Source organism: Ictalurus furcatus, chromosome 7, assembly GCF_023375685.1.
Source record: "Ictalurus furcatus strain D&B chromosome 7, Billie_1.0, whole genome shotgun sequence".
Lineage (NCBI taxonomy): Eukaryota > Metazoa > Chordata > Actinopteri > Siluriformes > Ictaluridae > Ictalurus > Ictalurus furcatus.
In genome coordinates this window covers 22699705-22720924 of record NC_071261.1, presented here as the reverse complement: position 1 = coordinate 22720924, position 21220 = coordinate 22699705, and the positions used below count along the sequence as shown (strand labels likewise).

Here is a 21220-nt window from a genome sequence, read left to right as displayed (position 1 = left end):
GAGACTGAGTACTGAAGCTTATGGTAAAGCTGCTATACTAATGAACTAAACATCACAGCAAAGACTCATACAGCATCACCATCATCTGAACTATTCACACTGTAGTATCACATCTTTTTCTTGGTGATTTTGCCTTCCCAGCAGTTCTTCAGTCAAAATCCATCTGAAAGTCTTCTTTCAAATAACCACAATCAAAACAATAGGCACTTTTTTTTTCTTCATAATTCAAGAATCGTGATCCTCAAGTTCCGTTGTTTGACTGAATCCTTTTGCCAAACTGTTCACGCGCTCGATTGCCGGACCTCATTGGCTCTCGCTCGGCAGGCGTTTTTCATTCTGTCTTCTGATTGGTTGCGGTTTTTATTTGTTACAAAACCAATCTGGGCAGCAAGGAGAGTTCTTTTGGCACTCACTCGTACTGATTGCTGCAATAAGTCAAACTAAAAACAGAGATGAAATCTCTGTTTATCAGTCTTTTTCCGAAGTGCCAAAGAGGCGGCTGGACCTTGTGCACAGGCGCACACGCACACACATGCACACGCACACACACACACACATCTCTCTGCCTGTTTGTTTTCCAAGAGTCAAATTGTCACACACTGTGTGAGCAGGAAAACTCTGGGACTTCATTCCTCAGTATTCCAGAGGACCAGGACAATACTTCAACATTCTGAAAAAGAGAAGAAAGGTTTTGGTTAGATTTAGCACCAGAAAGAAGAACGCTAAGTTCTGAAGTGTAAATTTTATATTAGTTACGTTTTTAACAATTTTTTTTTTCTGAATTTCTCTTTAATTCAAAGCATCTTTCATTGAGGTTCACTTGCAAGCAATTAATCACCAAATGAAATAAGATTGTATCTTTTTATGACTTAAGATTATACTTCTAAAATGCAATATGACCAGTTGGTCTTGTTAAACATCAGCAAAAGTAAAGATTTTGTGTCACGCACAAGAGCCATGCTTTCCCCTACACAACATAATTAGCTTTAATAAGAGCAGAACTGTATTATAAAAATCAATAGAATGAGTCAACATTTTCTAGTAGCTTCTTTAACCTGAACAAAAGAGGGTCAAGTATACATTAAGCTAACAGCAAATAGCCAAGATGACGCACATTAACATAGTTTATGTTTGCGTTCTGTTCCAGTGGCAGCAATACGAGGAATATTACATTTGAAGACACATATACCTGAAGGCGAGCAGAAAAAACGTGACCATGTTTATATGTCTGTGAGTGCATGTGATCTTGGACAAGAAGCACACAGACGTCATCTTAGGAATATTAAAAATCGACAATGACTGAAAACATAGTCGAACCCAAATCCATGACAATCAGACCTCGATAAACAAAGAACAGCGTGGACTTTATCACTCCACTGCTCCATTTTTTCCAGTGACTAATATCCTGTCACTTTCTCTGATTACTGTGTGTGAGTGATTTTAAAACGGACAAACAAACCCAGACGGCAGGGAACACAGTCGGCTAATTTGTGTAGAACATTATGTGATATCGAAATAAGGTTGGAAACGTCCCTCTGTTTGTAATATGAATGCATTGATAATGATGTTTATCTTAAATATGATCTGAGAAAAGAAGCATAAGCAATAGGCTCAGACCAATTTCACTAGTTGGTTACTAATGCAAAACAGCAACAATGACATCCAGGGTGTATGCACACATCCTGGAGCTAAATTCATTACTTCAGTACAAAATGCTACTTTTTCAAATGCCACTTGTAATTTAAGACTTAATTTGCAATGGCACTATACCAATAAATATTATAACAGCACTCTTCATCAACTCCACTAAAAAAACATACAGAGTTACAAGTTTTACAACACAGTATTCAGTTAGTTTTGGAGTTGTTGGGTGGGAATACCACTAAACCAGTATTTACTGCTTTCCAGTAAAACAGGTGCATTTCTATACATCAGCATGTCTTTGTGTATGCTAGCTCAATAGTACGTAGCTATCAGTTTAACCATCAGCCCTGTCTCATGTTTATCAAGATTCAATAACATTAGAGAAAAAAAGAGCCCAAATGGCCTAAAATCTCAGACATGAAAATGAGAATTTAAGACATTTCTAAAATGTATTTTCAGATTTTTTTTTCAGATTGTTTAAGGACACTTAGTTAAGTAACAAGAATCACGCTAGACAAGCCCATCAAAATAGAAAGTGGTATGAACTTCCTGAGTGAACATTAACACTGCCTTACATGATCACATGCATATAGCATAGTAGTTAGCAGATAACCATTGACAGAGACATGTCAATACCTGTCTCCATCCACCCATATTCCATACCACTTATCCAACACAGGGTTGCAGGGAGCCTGGGAGCCTATCACAGGGGATTCGGGGCACAAGGCGGGACAAGGTGCCAACCCCTTGCAGGACACAATCACACACCACTCACACACTACGGACAATTTGGAAATGCCAATCAGCCTACAACACATGTCTTTGGACTGGGAAGGAAACCAGAATATCCAGAGGAACGGAGAGAACACGCAAACTCTGTGCAAACAGGATAGAGGTAGGACTCAAACCCCCAACCATGGGAATCGAAGCCTCCACCCTGGATTTGCACAAGGCAAATGTGCTAACCACTAAGTCACCTTGCCCCAATACCTGCCTCTACTTCCATTAAATCAAAAAATCAATAAACAACTTTCCTCACTGAGCTTCTGTGAACCTCAACCTAGACCTTCAGCATCAGGTCAAACTCACACACTGAGAGCTGCAGGACATTTTCTAAAAAAATAAAGCAGCAAGAGCCTGCATCTGTAAGTTCCTCTGTGTTCATACTGACACCACAAATGGAGCCATGAACTGGGGAAACAGCAGTTTTTGCACACAGTATGGAAGTAGGTTATTGGCAACATGCTTACTCAAATGACTGACGTAGACCACAGCACTAATTGGTGAACAACTACCAATATCCCTGACCACAAAGAGGGCAAAAGCCTATCTGATGTTCTGTTCTGCCTTGTCCTCTGGTCTAAATGTTAAAAAGACCCCTCTTCCCAGCCCCACCTCTGTTCCTTCTCTTGCGATGCTATATTTAGTCGGACCAGAACAAGCTGTGCTATCCAAAACACAACAACTTAGTGACTCTCACAATCACAAGAAGACAGAGGAAACTGGCACACACATATGTACTGCAACACGTACGCACTTCAAGTGAAAATACCTTGAATACAGCCAATTGCATCCAATATATCTCATTAAATTTTGTATTATTAAATAAATACAGAAAGAAGCTACATTTTCTGCTAATATAGCAATAATATTTCAAACTTGAAAACAGTCAAATGTCTATAAATGGGCTGAAACGGGCCTTAAATGTGTCTTATATTTGTTAGCTAACAGGACGTCTACGATAACTCAAATAAGAGTAGATAAATAAGATTGGTTAGCAGAAACGTATTTCAGAATACGCAACATGTTGTTCCTGGAGGTGGATGAGCTACAACAGCAGAAGACCAGATCAGGTTCCACCTTCGTCAGCCAAGAACAGGAATCTGAGGCTACAGCGGGCAAAGGCTCTCTGAAACTGGACAGTTGAAGATTCCACATCCACATCCACAGAGTTGCAGCAGTGTTTGTATTGTTTTTATTTGACAGGAGGATGGATTCCTTTCTTAAGAGCTGTGAGAAATGAGAAATCTCTCTCATTTCCTTGTGTGTTTCTCCAGCTGAGCACTGATCAATATAACAGTGCCTCTGAAGCCACCTCTCTTTCTGTCTGTACAGTGGTTAATTCCTTCCTCTTGCTATTTCTGAAAGTGTGTGTATGTGCTGTGTGTGTCTGTCTGCTCTGGGACATTTTACTAGTTATGTATACACACACACAATATCTGATTATGCCCTGCGATGGACTGGCATCCTGTCCAGGGTGTAGCCTTCTGCCCGATGCTCCCTGAGACAGGCTCCAGGTTCCTCGCAACCCTGAAGGATAAGCGGTGGCTTAGTGTTTAGCATGTTTGCCTCACACCTCTTGGGAGTTCGAATCTCACCTCCGACCTGTGTACACTGAGCCTGTTCTCCTACGGGTACTCCGGTTTCCTCCCCCAGTCCAAAGACATGCACTGTAGGCTGACTGGCATTTCAAAATTAGCTGTAGTGTGTGAATGTGTGTGTGATTGTGCCCCAAGTTCCCTGGGATAGGCTCCAGGCTCCCCCACGACCCTGTACAGGTGCAATCATAATCATCAAACCCCCACTGCAAATCAGGTTTATTGTCAAAATTGACAGACATTCAGCTGTTTGCAATGAAAAAATCAAATAAAAGCAATTGAAATAGTTCAACACAACGAATGCTTCAAGTGGTTTCTCCAAATTCAACTGCAAATGCAACTTATAATGACTTCTCCAGTCTCAAAATGATTCAATTTGCATACATTTTGACAATAAAGCTGATCTGCACTGGGGGTTGAATCATTTGATTGCAACTGTATAAAAATGTGTGTGTAAGAGTGGCTTTGCTGCTCTGCTGATAGTATTTCAGCGACACTCCCTTTCCCTCAGAGGCTGTCAATATATGATGTATGTCTTTTTGTGTTTATTCTGGCATATGTGAGAGACACTGTGTATGCATGCTTACACAGGTATTCATCCCTTTTATTTCATAGCAGAAGCTACACTGACACAAAAAGACAGGATCAAGTTTGAACAGCGTGACAAACATGCATATGCTTTCTACATTGATATGTAGTCTGATGAAATGTAGTCTGTGTGTGTGTGTGTGTGTCTGAATGCTCAGTAATATTGTCCTAGTTTGGGGTCAAGTAAATGGTGAAGAAAGAGCCAACCAGAGTAAAGGGAAGTGGTTAAGAAGTCTATCTAGCTAACCCTTAACACATACACTCATACATACATGCACACATCGCTCCATACATGATCAATGATACATAGATAAAAGATATATTTAAAATCCCAGAAAACATAGAGCAAGCTAGAAGTGTGTATCGGGCCCAACAAAAAAAGTAATGATATGCAATAATGCAATAATGATTGCAATTCAAACTTGCGATCTCCAGACAGTAAGGCAAAGATTTTTTTTTTTGCCTCAGTCATCTGTGGCCAGGATTCCAAGAAAGCTCCTCTCTTTGAGATGGCAAACACTCACTCCCCTGCCAATCACAGTGACGCTAGGCAATCATGGGTGTCTGTCAGCTTATGTTTGCAGAAGAGGGCAAACAACTTTAAATGATATATTTGTAATAGAAATAGAATGGAAATAGAACCAACTAAATTCATAAAAAATATTTTTGGGCAGGTAAAAACAAAAACAATAGACTGAGTGGAGGGGGCACATTAACGGTTAGCACACTTGCCTCGCACCTCCGGGATTGGGGGTTTGTTTCCCACCCCCCACTGTGTGTGCGTGGGGCCTGTATGCTCTCTCCCCATGCTTCAAGAGTTTCCTCTGGGCACTCCGGCTTCCTCCCCCAGTACAAAGACAGCTGTAGGCTGATTGGCATCTCTAAATTGTCTGTAGTGTGTGTGTAATTGTGCCCTGCGATGGGTTGGCATCCCATCCACGGTGTCCCCTACCATGTACCCAGGATAGGCTCCAGGCTGCCTGTGACCCTGTGTAGAATAAGCGCTATGGAAAATGGATAAACTTGGTGGAATTGGACATTGTGTGGGAGCACAACTGTTTAGAATTCCTTAAGATGTGGGCTAGAGTGGGATTAAAAACATGCATCTAGTTTAAACCATTAAAAGGTTTGTATGGATGAGAGTTTAAACATTTAGCCAAGTTCCAATGAAACAAACAAGACATACAAGAAGAAAACCTATATGATAAAATCCAGCTCAAACAATAACTCTCAGGGCATGGTCTAATGAGCACACTTCACTGAGATCTCTCTGTGCCAGACTCACAGTCTGCTAAACTGATTGGGATAAAAAGCCCCTTCACTGGAAGAGCCACTGGAAATCAATCTGTGATATTTTGCACTTGGTTTTGACTTGCTCTTCCTGTTGCTGTAGCCTGCTGCTCTACTACAGCAAGAAAAAAAAGTACCAGCTTCCTGTGGATAACATGTCTAGCATTTAAGCGCGTTTCTATAGTATTGAAATGAGATGGTTATTTACACAAGGAAATGATACTATACTTTCAATTTATTTAAACTGTATTTTTCAAAAACATATTTTTCATCTGTTCCTAACATTATAGCAGCAAGACTTCTGATGTATAATATAGTGCATAAAGCAATTCTTTTTCATAGTCAATATCTCAATTCTGCTTACATGGCTGTGGTATCAATGTATATTCATGTCCAGTCACTGTAGCTATTACTACTACAGCTGTAGATGCTCTAAACCGGTTATTTAAAAATAAAAATAAAAAACTTATAAGAAAATCACTTCATCATAGAAATGCTTTGGCAACAATATGCATTATTTTATATGGACAGTGCAGTAGAGGCAGCAGCAGTGTGTGACAGCAGTTGATGCACAGCTCGTCAACATAAAGCCTCAGTGCTGTGACACTGCTGTAGCTCCAGGACGCTTTGTGTCATTCAGTGTGTGTCATAGTGCTGAAGTCAGCAGATGTGTACAGCTGGGCGCTCGTTCGATTTGGGAAGAAAAGAGCACTGTTGCTTAACGGTACTTGTGATATTTTGCAAGATCTGAGCCCAAAGAGTAGCCACTATTGGTCAACTACATGATAAAGAAATGCTGAATAAGGGCTTTTTGGAATCAAGCTGTGTACACACTAGTGATCGGTCATTTGTAAGCGACTTTTAGCTAACCCTTTTTGGTGAATATTTTGAGCTGTTTTTCTTTTTACTTATAGCTCTACCCATTGCAATTACTCTCGCAGTATAATTGAATCAAAATGCTTCGGTGGAGACTTCTTTTCTATTTGATAGTGTGAATGGTGAGATGTGTGTTTGTATCTCAGCTGTGTGTTTAGGCAGCGTGGAAGGGAGGACCTGCTGCACTGCTGTGTGTTGAAGGTGTACCGCATGTAGAGCAGGGGTTTTACTTTAACTGTAAAATAAATTCCACAGCCGCTCAGTACAAATTTATTTTATGAACTTAATACAAGTATTGAAACATCACTTATTATCCTGGATATTTGTTGGAGCCATACAACTTTCTATTCCTGAAGTTTTGACATTAATTACAGGTCCTCTTGTTTTTGAGTTACTGAGGTTTGGATTAAATCCACCAAATTCAATTGACCAGTCAAACAGGTTAATACCTATGAGAACTCAATAATAAATATAGCAGATTTTATGATGGTGGGTTGTAATTACTATAACAAAAGTTGTTTTTTTTTTTGTTGTTTTTTTTTTAAATCACAAAACAGAGGCAATACAACCCCGATCCCTGGGGGTCACTTTGAGAACCATTGGGAAGATCAGAATGAGTTATGATGAATGGAAATGAATCTCTTTAACGAAGCACAGACACAGCAGACAACATTAATTCGGGCATGTTTTCTGTATTTGTCAATGCACATTTGTAGTGCCTTTCTGGCTGAACAATTAGTTAAATAGATTTTATATAAAAATCCAAAGCAAAGCCACACAAATTTGTGAATTAGAAGGTAAGGTAGGATTTTGAGAAACAGTTTCAACGATACTTAGGCAAAGAACAACAGTCACTGGTGAAATGATCACAAACTTTGAAAGGATCGGCTGCTATTGTTGAGCCGAGCCAAATGATCTGACTGACTGAAAAAAGCTGGAATTGCCATCACTAGTATTCACTATGCACTCTCACACAGCCACACAAATGCACATGCACACAGACTACAATGAAATGCCAATAATCTGTGAATTACATCATCAAATCCCTGCTGCTCTCTCTGTCCTCCTTTCCATGATTAGCTTTTGGTATCTCACTCTAGTTAGTGTATGTGTGTGTGTGTGTGTTTGGGTGTGCACTACTGGCTCTGGATAAGGGTGTCTGCCAAATGCCATACATGTAAATGTAAATTAATTGCATGTAAGAGGAGAAGGTAGCAGAATGCTGTGGGGGGATTATACTTGTTCCCTTTGAGTGAAGACCACTGCAAATATATACAGGTCACGAGGGCTCACTGAATGAATAGACCATGATCTTCACCACCGTCATCAATACACCAACTGAACGAATATCCTTTGGAAGCATGGTGTTCATTGCTCTATAGTACAGTTCCAGAGCCGTGTAAGATCAATGCCAAGGTAGCGCAACACTTTTCAAAGACACTAAATGAGGTCAGTACGCTTTGGTCTGGTTACTGCATGATGTGGAAAAGCAGACAGGTGGTACAATGTGTAAATGCATACCTCTGATCACTAGCAAGTGGCCTGAAGTCCCTTTCTACCTAGTCCTCTTTGTCCAATTAGACTTTCACTTATCTGCAGAGTTCGGTGTTTTTCACCCTCTAGTACACCTAGTACGGCTGATCATTTGCTGGGTAATCAAGTGTACACTACTTGAGTTGCCGCCTACAGAAAAACCTTTTCACTCAGTTGCTGAAAACCCTGCACACCCATAGCTATTAGGCTGTTATACTTCACTGAGTCATTTGTAGATGTTGGTGATATGATGAAATGCTATCCTTATTATGATATATCTACTGTAAGCCTTTCTGGGATTAGAGAAGGTTTCAGTGCCTTTACACTACCAAAGGTCTTTGAACAACTGGACTTGCTACACAGACATTGTTAATTGTTACAGAGGCATTTGAAAAAATAAGTACACCCCATGGAAATTGTTGGGTTTTTTGACATATTTGGACAAGCAAACATTTGATCCTCTTTGAAACAGTGTCTATTAATAAAGGTGTTACACTCTATCAAATGTCACATGGAAAAAGTGCGCCCCTACATTTATCACACCTTCAAATCCATAAAATTAGAATCTGTATTCAAGATTGGGTGTCAGTGATTAGAACCTACTTAGGGAGTGCAGGTGGAACCTGTCTTATTTATACCCCTCTCATATCTAGTGTCTGGTGTTCCCTTTGTTATTGAGGTGTGTGGTGTCATCATGCCAAGATCTAAAGAGTTCTGTAAGGCCCTCAGAAAAAAGGTTGTGGATGCCTATGAGTCTGGCAAGGGATTTAAAAGGATATGCTAGTAAGTCTTGCAACTGTTGGTGTCAAAGTGCATGCTTCTACAATCAGAAAGAGATTACACAAATTTGACCTGTATGGGAGGCGAGCCAGGAAAAAGCCTTTGCAAGACTACAGTTTGCCAATAAGCACATAGGCAAAGACCAGGCCTTTTGGAATAATGTGCTCTGAACAGACGAATGAAAAATGGAGCTGTTTGACCACAGTGATAGCAGACATGTTTGGTGCAGACATTGATTCAGCTATGAATTCTGCATCATATCAAAGAGTGCTTGAAGACAATTGTGAGGCCATTTGTCCGACAGTTGAAGCTGAACCGAAAGTGGACCTTTCAACAGGATAATAATCCTAAGCACACTAGCAAATCCACCAAGGAATGTCTCAAAAAGAAGAAATGGAGGGTTATGGAATGGCCTAGTCAAAGCCTGGATTTGAATCCCATTGAAATGTTGTGGGGGGATTTGAAACGGGCAGTACATGCAGGAAAACCCTCAAACATCTTGCAGCTGAAAGAATATTGCATGGAAGAGTGGTGAAACATTCCAGCAAACCTGGTGGACAATTATGCAAAATGCCTACAAGAAGTTATTTCTGCTAAAGGGGCAATACTAGCTTCTGAGACCAAGGGTGTACTTACTTTTTCCACAGAAGAATATCGCATCTATTGATATTTCCGTTGAATAAATGATTGAAAAAGCTCATTTTCCTTGTGGTTTTGTTCAAGTATATCAACTTTATTAATAGGCACTGTTTCAAAGATGATCAAATGTTTGCTTGTCCAAACATGTCAAAATAGCCAACAATTTTCATGGGGTGTACTTATTTTTTCACATGACTGTATTGTGAGACAAATACACAGTGTGTGTTGCAAGTGCTTAATCAGAGTGATCCAGATCTCTGCCATTTCTAATAAGAAAAGTAAAAAACTGAAATGAAATCATTTTATTTAGAGCGCCTTGCTCGTTTTTAGCCAAAAAAAAGTGCTAAAATATAGGACATTCATAAAAACTGCTGGTGCAGGACAATTAAAACAACAACCAGTAGTGTCCACAAACTACTAAGTGGGTCATTGAATTATACACATATTTACACCAATATTTTATTGATTACTTTAATTTTTAACTACTTTTTAACATAAAAATACTGTTGCATGTCAGAAAATGTCTGAATATGCTGTATTTGTGAAATTATATACCATAATACTGTTTAAAAGTATGAAAATAAATTGGCTCTACATGTCTGAATGAAACTTAAATCTTAAAACCATGTAATCATGTAGACCCTTATAACTGTAATGTCTCAAAATATTGTGTTATCTACAAGTACTGCTTAGTCATTTACATAGGATACCTGTGTAATTTTTTCTGTGTAATTAGTAGAAAATTCATATGCCAACCCAGAGATCGATAACACACCGTTTTTATAAAACAAACAAAATACACCAACATGGCAGCTTGAAGCAATAGCATGGCAACATCACAAGAGAACACAACATTACAAGAGAGCTAAATTTGTGGAACGCATGTTGGCCTTTTTTCTGGCTAGCAAAGCAAGCTAAAAGTGGGTAATGCTTGCTAGCCAGTACATTGTTAATACAATATGAAGTTAAATATAGTTTCCTACCCAGGAAATTCAAACCATAGAGTCCAAACCTTGCTAAGTAAATTACATGGCTGACATCTTAGTAGCTAGTTAGCAAGGTATTCAACAAAGTTAGCAAAGCAAATCTCAATTAGATGATAGCAATTCATTAACAGAAAATCTTTTGTGTTTTGACTCTCTGGGTTTGTTAGCCCCGTTTTACTCTGCACAATGTCGCATGCTAATATTTTCAGTGAAAAATGTCAGATCTTGAGCATATTAAGATTTTGGCAGAATAATCAAAGCAATCCAACTGCAGTGTGCTAACTATGAAAAACTGAATGAAGCTTTTGTGGAACACAGTGTAGATGGGATTTTACTGTTTGTTGTAGCATAATATTGCTAGTAAATGAACACTTCAGTGAAAATAGCTTAAGTAAGAGGTCTTGAGATACGTCAAAATTATGTCAGGTCAGTGTGCAAGGAAACTGCATAGCTGATGAAGCACAATGGTGCAGGAATGTATATCAGATTAGTAACTGTTTACTTGCTGATAACCAAATGATAGAAACTGACATTTTTATATGTTGCTACATTTTTCTGTTCCTCTATTTTATTAATAATTTATCCACCCAAACTGACCTAAACGGTAGCGAGTCATAACAGATGACACCGGTTAAGGCAAAACATAGGGAAATTTTTCAGCTGTTCAGAAGCACAGTGGATTAACTTGAAAGTCCAGATAGTAGAACACTTATGAAGTCTGAACCTTTGTACATCATACAAAGAAACCCAATAGTCATGAATTACTGCTTCTCGGGTATTTAAAGAAAACCATAAACTACAGTATGGAAAAACAGTTATGATAAATATTATGATGCTTGCTTCATGAATGCTGTTCAGCTGCAACTTCCTGGGCCAGTGTAGGTATTAGCTTTATTTATTTAGCCATCAATTTCTTAATTGATCAATTAAACAATCGTTCCTTTTGCCAATTAATGCAAACTAATTCTTAGTATAAGTGTCTCTATGGCATCAATGCAACTTGTGAAAAGTGTTATCTGCTTAAATAAATGTAGGGGTGTGTTATGCAATTCATCCTGTTGCCAGTTGGTCTTGTGTCAACCAAGCTGTAACCAGTACTGCCTAGGGGTATTCGCTTAAGTCACTTACACATACACAGTATTCTATGAACAGAACACTCAAAGTAGCTCAAGGCTGCCTGGTGAGGTTAGAAATGATTGATGTGCATGTAAATGTTTCAGACTGGGTGAAGTTTCTCAGTGCTGCACTTTGTGCAAATGTTTTTCCTCAACAATTATTGTACCTACATGTATGCAGTCATGCATACACACATGGTACAAACGCTTACCCATGTGAGAAGTGGCTGATTAGTGGATATAATCAGCTTTGAGGCCCTGAGACACTCTCTACACAGAAAGTGTAAATGTGTGTGTGTGTGTGTGTGTGCGTGTGAATGTGTGATAGCCTCACAGTGACAGCCTCAGGAGCCACATGTCCTTGATCAGCATAAAAGGCCTTTTCTCATGGCCTGTGAACAGATGAAAAATAAGCGCTGATAGCATATGGATGGCTGTGATTATTCATTTCCAGCTGTGCTGAGGAGCTCCTATAGTGTTAAGTCAATAATCGATAATGTCAGAAATCCTAATTATTATCTGGGATGATATTTTGAGTATCTTTCTTTTTCACGTTCATATATTTTCGAAGAGCTCGGCTTTCTATAGGAGTTTTCTACTTTATTTAGCCAGTCCCTTATTCGGTCATCCTCATTTTTGTTTGGTTCATGCAATCATAAAGATGGGGCACCATTAGGTGGACATGAACAGTTAATTAACGATACTTATATAATAGAGTTATAATTATATAATTGAGTTATATATAAATATATACCTCAGTATTATAATATGCAGATTGTATATAGCACACTGTACATACAGTATATCCCTTAAAGCTTTCTTCAAAATGTTTATTTGAAATCATGTTGTGGATAAACTGTTGGGATCATGTACTGCTATTTTACACATTTCGTCCTGCTTGCACACATGCCATCACTGTATTTATAATCCAGTCTATACGGTGATCGGTTCAGTTACGCGATGCCATAATGTTAGAAGGCATGAATAGATGAAATAGGAGCTATGTTTACAATATAATTGCAGCCATTATTGATTATAACTGATCATGAGCCAATTGATAGAGTTGTCTTAATGAATCATTATTTCTTATAAGAAGTTAGTTGAGGATGTAATTATATTAGTATAAGACAAAGATCATAATGTAAAGTTTGGGGAAGCACAGTGGTGCAGAGGGTAGTGTTGGCGCTTCACAGCTCCAGGGTCCCTGGTTTCATCCTGAGCTCGGGTTACTGTCGGTGTGCTTTTTTGCATGTTCTCCCCATGCCTGTGTGGGATTCCTCGGACTTCTCTGGTTTCCTCTGACCTCCCAAAAAAACATGCCGGTAGTTGGACTGACTACTCTAAGGATACGTTTACCTGACAACGATGTACTAAAAACGGAGAAGTGTTTCCTTTGCATTTTTGAAAAATTTTGTGTACAGACGACAATGTTGTCAAAAGATCTCCGTTCACATGGATCCGCGAAAGAGACTAAAAACGCTGTATTATGCATGCCAGGCCAGTAGTTGGCGATGTCACTTTGTAAAGAAACAGTACGCGCCTGCGCTCATAAGCATTCATGTCAGCGTGTCCGCAATATTGATCCGGGTAAGACTGCCCTATAAACAAATACAAGTAAAAACAGAAATATAAACATAATGTAAACATTATTGTGCTTTGTATGCAGAAAAACCACAATAATGTTTACATTTCTCAAATGATTTCAATGGTTTATGATCTACGTGGAGTACAAAAAAAGTTCTGTCTCCAGTTACTTAGAATCTCGATAGTTAATTTTATTCATTGTCATAAGGAATTGTGAAAACTCACGATTATCAAGCATAGATTCGGCTTATTTTTCTTGGTTAATAAATGCTGAGACGTCCCTAATGTAATATAATTTAATGTACATGAACTGTGCATAAAGTTTTTTTCATTGTGGAAATGGATTTTTCTGTCTTCAACCCCATCTTTTAGCTTTTCTTGTGCTCCAGGTCAGAATTCTGTTAACAAAACTCGCTCAGTATTAAATACTGAAAACCCCCCCGAAATAGTGCAAATAGTGAGACACTGGCATTCAGTCTGCTTTCTATATTTTATTAGCAACAAAAGGATACAGATATACTCCAAAACAGACAATTCCAAAGATAATTATAAGGTTCGTCTGTGTAGATGTGGATATATGTAGATAATTGTAACAGAGTTGTAACATAATAATTGTATGTAACAAATGCGTCTCCGCTGGTTGTAGTAGTGATGCAGTAAATCTACACTTTGCTGGAGAAGCGTCAATAAACTCAAAATCATGAGCAGCACAAACACTGTCCTGTAGTCCAACATTGTAGTTTTGAATGTCTCGTGCATTTTTTCACAAATTCTCGTTTTTGTACGTTTACACGGAGACGTGTTTGCACTTTTAAACCTGTTTTAAAAGTTTGCGCTTTCAGGCCCATTGTCGTGTAAACGAACAGCCAAAACGCAAAAAAAGATTTTAGTTGAAAACGTTGTTGTGTAAACGGCCCCTAAATTGCACCTAGGTGTGAATGCGTGTGCGCATGAGGCCTTGCTCTGGATAAAGCCGTTACTGGAGATTAATGAATGACGGTAAGCATCAATGACAATCAGAGTACACTGTAAGTGAATTTCCATAATGATGATATTGTTCATCATCAAAATTCCCCAGACAGTAATTGCTTGATTAAATCTGTATTACTGTCCAGAGTCTAGTGTCCTATCAGCTTAAAAGAGACAATGGGAAGATGGTGAATTGGGTTTGCCATGACAGCTGGGACTCAAAGTTAAATCTCAAACACTGTCAATGCTGCTTCATACTGTCTAAAAGAGCACCGAAATATTGAGCCACGAAAGAAAACCTCTCCCATCAGCTGTAAAAACTATCCTTAGTTTCTCTGAATTCATAGTAGTATTGAAGTATTGTAGATTTACATAGAAAAAAAAAGGAACTTCTGATAAGCACATGAAAGCACTAAACGGTGATGTATAACTAGGGTGGATCAAGTGATTTGTTAGCTTTGGAAAACAAACACGCTTTTGTACTCTTTGATGTTGGTTTTACCTCGACAATCTCGACAAAAAAATTCATATCATTTTTCATATGAACATAAGAAATGACTAAAGTAAAGTGAGTGTGTAAAATGAGTACAGTGAATGGAGGAGTGACAGCATGTGGAGGCAGGACTGGGATTTCCAAAAAGTGTATCAAGTGTATCCTGAAAACTTGATGTGATACCCAGTGCTATATATAGCCATCTGTTTATGTGGTGAATGTGCAACTGAAAATCATTACTGTGTGTGTGTGTGTGTGTGTGTGTGTGTGTGTGTGTAGGGGGGACTTGATTTACAGAAGAGTGATCTGTGGAGAGAGTACTGGCTCCAGAGGAGTGACATGAGACCTGACTAGACTTGAGTAACTCTTCAGAAACAGAACCAGAGAACTTAAGCAACATCAAGACTTGCAAAAGGGGGTGTGATGTATAAACAGGGACAGGATTTTCATGGAAAAACTGGGCCTGGACCAGGCCAAATGTACATTTAGTACATGTAGTACATGTAGTCTTTCCATCCAGTAGTTGGAGCAAGGTTTTATAGTTGGAACAATTTTTTTTAAACAGTTATTCAATGTTAAAATGTAGAACTGTGGAAGAGTGGGTCTGTTTGCGAGCTCTTATTGGCTGCCTGATTGGACTGATCCTGCAGGATATACTCACTAATAGAGAGAGAGAATTCACACACACACACACACACACAATGTTCTGCAGCTAAAATATGACTGCTGACTCACCAACTACAAACAGTGCCAGTTGGGCTTTAGGCCATTTGACAGAGGAAAAAGAGGCAGCAAAAAGATAAACACACACACACACACACACACACAGGTATAACTACATTTGTGAGGTATATCCCCATTTCCATTCGTACTGGTATGCAGAATGTTGCTACGCCTACTCCAAACACTGAACACAACCCCTAACCATACACTGTATCTAACTTCACTGTTCTCCCCTGACAGCAACCAGAGGTTTTCTGGTTTGTTTTAGTCTTTATGTGTGACTGTTTATTTTGGTCTTATGTGTACATTCATTTACACTAGTGTCAGACCAAATATTGCCCCAAAATTTCTGATCTTTCCATTACACTGAACCCATGACACTTGACCTATAAAAGAGTACAGTCACTCCAATTACAAGATATACAGTCTAAATCAGGGCCCTTCAACTGGTGAGCCAAGGTTCGGATACAGACCCAGATATGTATTTCTGCAGATTGTAACATATGAAAAAACTGTCCATAGCTCAGTGTAGTTAAACATGAAACATCATGACTGTAGCAGATCCTCCGTTGTGACCAATCACATCGATTTATAAAGGCAGCTGTTTTTTTTATTACGATTTACCTTCTCTGATCTTGTCAATGAACTGATGACATGACTGATAAAAAAAGTTGACAACAAAAACTGAATGTATGCAGTTATTCTGCACTCCAAGCCCAAAACAAATGGCTCGTCTGTTACGAGTGAATGGCGCAAATCTAAAGTGGTAATGTGAAGCTGCACTGTAAATATAAAGCATGACTACTTCCAACCGATGTGTCTGATCTATAGCTGTGAACTAATCAAAAATGGTCAGACCTTAAAAGGTAACTGTTGTTGCCATTCACTTAGCTGCTTTGTATTTTAAGCATGTAATTTATCTCAAATTATACTTGAATATCACTGATCTAGATGGGACATTACTAAAGGCATGACTCAGGTTGTATATACCCCTAGAAACAAAAGGTCCCCTGTAGATTCATTTTCACAATTTTTGCAAGGTCTTTTATGATAGTAACAGAATTAATCAGTCCGTACAGGATATTTGTGATTGTTGTGGCCAAAAATACTTGTTTTTGCTACGGCACAGTGATGTTTGTTGGTAAATGAGACCTTTTAGCTGTATTCATGTTCGATGCATGTGAATCGAAGAGGCCTTTATGCTGAATGCACGTTGTAATGATGTCACATGAAGTGTCTTGGCCCAAATCTGCGGTAATTTTGAAAAATGGCAAGCTCCTCTGAATATTGCAGAATTTGCTTGATTTTGCGCTCATTTCTGTGATCGCAAAATCATGAAATCCTGGGGAGACTGATTAAAGGTCTTTTTTTTCCCCCCAACAATTGAGATCTACATAGAAGATGTAGGGATTTAAAAAAAACAAAAAACAAACAATTCATGTAAACTGTGGATTATTATACACATAAACTCTCATCAACTGGAGGCGACAGCCTGGCAATTACTGAGGATGGTACCGCTTGAAGTACCATGGAAATGGTTTTGGACCTCAGTTCCACAAGGACGTTCTTGCTGTGGTTGCTGGGATTATGGTTGCTGCTATGGCTTTAGGACTGCAATTACCACACACAATTTTGCACTCAAGTCTCCTTTGGTGAACATTGGATTAGTTCAACAAAACAGACTTCATATAAAAACCATAATGAACTTTCTTTTACTTTCACACTCTCCATTGTTACCCAGATGAGGATGGGTTCCCTTCTGAGTCTGGTTCCTCTCAAGGTTTCTTCCTCATATCATCTTAGGGAGTTTTTCCTCGGCACCGTCGCCACCGGCTTGCTCAATAGGGGTAAATTCACACACTTAAAATCTGTATCCTGTGTTTATATGTTTCTGTAAAGCTGCTTCGAGACAATGTTCATTGTTAAAAGCACTATACAAATAAAATTAAATTGAATTGAATAAATTTGGCTACAACAATATGACTGTGTTGCTTTAATTACTTAACTGATCTTTCAGCTAGCTAAAATATGCAGAGAAACTTGGCTGGCTAAAATAACTAATGATTCTTTGAATAATGCTTGGCACACAAGCTAATTCATAAGCTATAAATATAAGGTAACTCTTATAACGTATAAAATCATCTAATTAAGCCCATTTGTAAATTAATATTTACACCTAAATTGTTCTGTCACTTCTGCAGGGAATGCTGCATACTTTTAGAACATGTTTACATCACTTAAACATCATATAGACAATCATTTAATTTTACAGCATGGTGGCCATATGGCTTTACATTGCTCTGTACACAGTGATGTCATCAGCTATCTACGCCTCTAATGTGTATATGTATGGTTACAATACACACAGACAGCCTTTCCGCATGTCTGGCCTCAAACACACTAAAGCATTTTAAGTTCATATCAGAAGGATGCATCTGCTTTTACCCTTAACCTGTCCTTGCACATAACTCACTATTTTCCCCCACCAACCCCTGGAATGAGTCCTATCAGGTTGACTACTACAGCTGCTACACAACCACACACACATACAGGCTCTGCCACAAACACACTTGCTTACAAGACCGTTTCAGTTAAACCCGCACCAACTTCAGCACACAGTGGAAGCGACCGTGACAACACCATAACAAAAGCAGCAGTTGCTTAGACAGTCCATGAACCATGAAGCACAGTGAGTAGCAGGTCACATGCTGTTGTTCTTTTCCCTGATAGAGTGAGACTGAGTGTGTGAGAGGACAAACAATCTGTGGACAACAAGATGATGAGGCAAGGTGATAAACTTGAGATAAACCAAGCAGCAGCAAGGAAGAACTGAATGGTGTGAGCTGCTGGGGAAAAAAGACCGTGCAGAAAGAAAGGAACAGAAAAGAGAGTGAATAAATGCAAGTGAGGTGGAGGAAAGTTGTACTCATCAGCACTGCTACGGCAACCAAGCATATCCCACTTCCTTTGACGTAAACACAAGTAGAAATCAAAGTCCACTTCAAGTGTTCATTCTTGTAATTGCTCTCTCTCCCATTCTCTCTCTCCCTCTCTCTCTGTCTCATCTTTGCCATTTATCAAATACATTTCTCAATATTTGCTTAAATATTCCTGTTCAGTCACAGGGCAGAGTACCATCTCTGCTTGCAGGTCTATTCTTATCGTTACAACAGTGGCCAGTGAGTCCGAATGTGTGAGTGTGAACTCAGCTTCTGTTGAACAACTGAGCTGTTGGACGTCGTTCAAAAAGGATTAATTTTGGCTAAAGTAAATATGGCTGACTGGATCAGTGCCACATGGAGCAGACAGAGAGAACAATCTGTATTTGCTTTCCAAAATGCAACAGTGTGTGAGAATACCTGAGAGGAAAATGTATAATAATAGTAATAAGATTTGCCTGCTTATGCAAAGACGGCTATCTGCAAATTGCTCTGGAGCATTCTTCCTCTTTTTCTAATAACTTCCTTTCTTTTTTTTTCTTTCCTTCATTCTCTCTCTCTCTCTCTCTCTCTCTCTCTCTCTCTCTCTCTCTCTCTCCTCAGTCAGAGGCTGTTTCTCAATTCTAAGAACGCAAAGAACAAACTTACGTTCTTGTGAAGACTGGTCTTACCAGGCTACCTTGAAAGAACGAACTCAGAAGGACAAGAGGACACAGAACGCAAGAGGACACAGATCTTTGCGAGAATTGACATGCGTGAGTTCACAAAGACACAAAATCGCATAAGAACGCATATTGAGAAATGGCCACAATGTAATCTCAATGAAGGCCATTCTAGATACAGTGCTGTGAAAAAGTATTTGCCCATCCCTATTTCTTCTGTTTTTGTGTATATCTCATATTAAATATTTTTAGATCTTCAAACAAAATACAACATAAAACTAAGGCAACCTGAATAAACACAATATAGTTTCTATTTATATATTTTTTTTATTGAAGCAAAAAATATCCAACACCTATTACCCATGTAAACAATTAATTTCCCCCTTAAAATTAAAATCTGGTCGTGCCACCTTTACCAGCGATAACTGTAACCAAACACTTCAGATAACTGGAGATCAGTCTTTCACTTACTTCTAGGACTAGGACTTACTCCTGTGCTTTGGATCATTGTCTTGCTGCATAATCCAGTTGCACTTGAGTTTCAATTTATGGACTGAAGACCAGACATTCTCCTTTAGGATTTTCTGGTAGAGAGCAGAATTCATGTTTTCCTCGATTATTGCAAGTTGTCCAGGCGCTGAAAGCAGCAAAGCATCCCCACACCATCACACTTCCACCACCATGCTTTTCCGTAGGTATGATGTTCTTTTTGTGGAATTCTGTGTTTGGTTTACGCCAGATGTAAACCAAATCAATCTCACCAATCCACAGAACATTCTCCCAAAAGGTTTGAGGATCATCAAGGTGTGTTTTGGCAAAATTCAGATGAGACTTAATGTTCTTCTGGGTTAGCAGTGGTTTAGCTTTGGAGATAATGGCTCTAATGGGGATAATGGCTATGGAGATAATAGCCTCTCACTGTGCTTCTTTGGAGTCCCAGAGCCTTTGAAATAGCTCTGTAATTCTTCCCAGACTGATGTATTTCAATCATGTTCTTCCTCATCATTTCTGGAATTTCTTTCAATTTTAGCATAGTTTGTTACTGGGTAAGACCTTTTAACCAACTTCACGCTGTTGAAAAAGTTCTAATTAAATGTTGATTTGATTGAACAGAGTTTGCAATAATCAGGCCTGGCTGTGTCTAGTCCAGCTGAACCCCATTATGAATGCAGTTTCATAGATTTGAGGTATTAGTAACAATGGGGGCAAATACATTTTCACACAGACCCAGTTGGCATTGGATAACTTTTTGCTTCAATAAATAACATTATCATTTAAAAACTGTATTTTGTGTTTACTCAGGTTGCCATATATATATATATATATATATATATATATAGCATATATAGCATTAATGGAATTCTAGTATGTATTGCTACGTAGAGTAGAATTAGTCTTCTCTAAAACTTTTCTCTTCATTATATGAAGAATTCATCAGATTTCATAATGTGATATCGCTTTTATACAACAGTTCTATTCTATTATTCAATTTTCTATAAATAAGAAATTTATATCAAGTAACTGACATTTCAGACTGAATGTCGCGAAATATATTTGTTTTATTTTTGCTCCATCAATGAAAATATCAGTTCAGTTCAGTATCAGTTCTGTTATACTAAATATCAGCACTCTTGGTATGCTGTTTGACCAACCAAATTAGTAGACCAGTCTATAGGCCTCTGTGTCTGTCAGTCCCAGTGAAGAAGGCATGGCCTTTTATAAAACTAATATAATTAAAGGTGTAAAACTAAGTGAAAATAAGCAGAAATTAATGTATTTATGTGTCTGTGTTTATGCATTAAAGCATGTTTACATACCTGTTGTGACTCAGAGAGGGGATTTAAGGAACGCACGTGCAGACATGCAGACAGACATGCATACTTCCAAAAGCATGCTGTGCGTATCTATGGTGCTGTGCATCAGGAAAACACTGACTAGCTGAGCAGGAAAGTATAAGTCAACGTGCAAGTGAATATATTTCCTTGTCTTTTTGTGCCTGAGTGTCAAAATTAATTGCGTCT

At 38.6% G+C, this 21220-nt stretch overlaps 1 protein-coding gene across 1 annotated transcript in view; it reads right to left on the bottom strand.

The window, feature by feature from the left end:
* The window catches only part of si:ch73-335l21.1 (insulin receptor substrate 1-B), a 49369-nt gene continuing 28149 nt past the window's right edge, over positions 1 to 21220 (bottom strand). The window contains exon 3 of the mRNA XM_053629281.1: positions 1 to 670. Coding sequence (XP_053485256.1) covers positions 663 to 670 — 8 coding nt within the window. The 3' untranslated portion in view covers positions 1 to 662. The remainder of the gene's footprint in view (positions 671 to 21220) is intronic.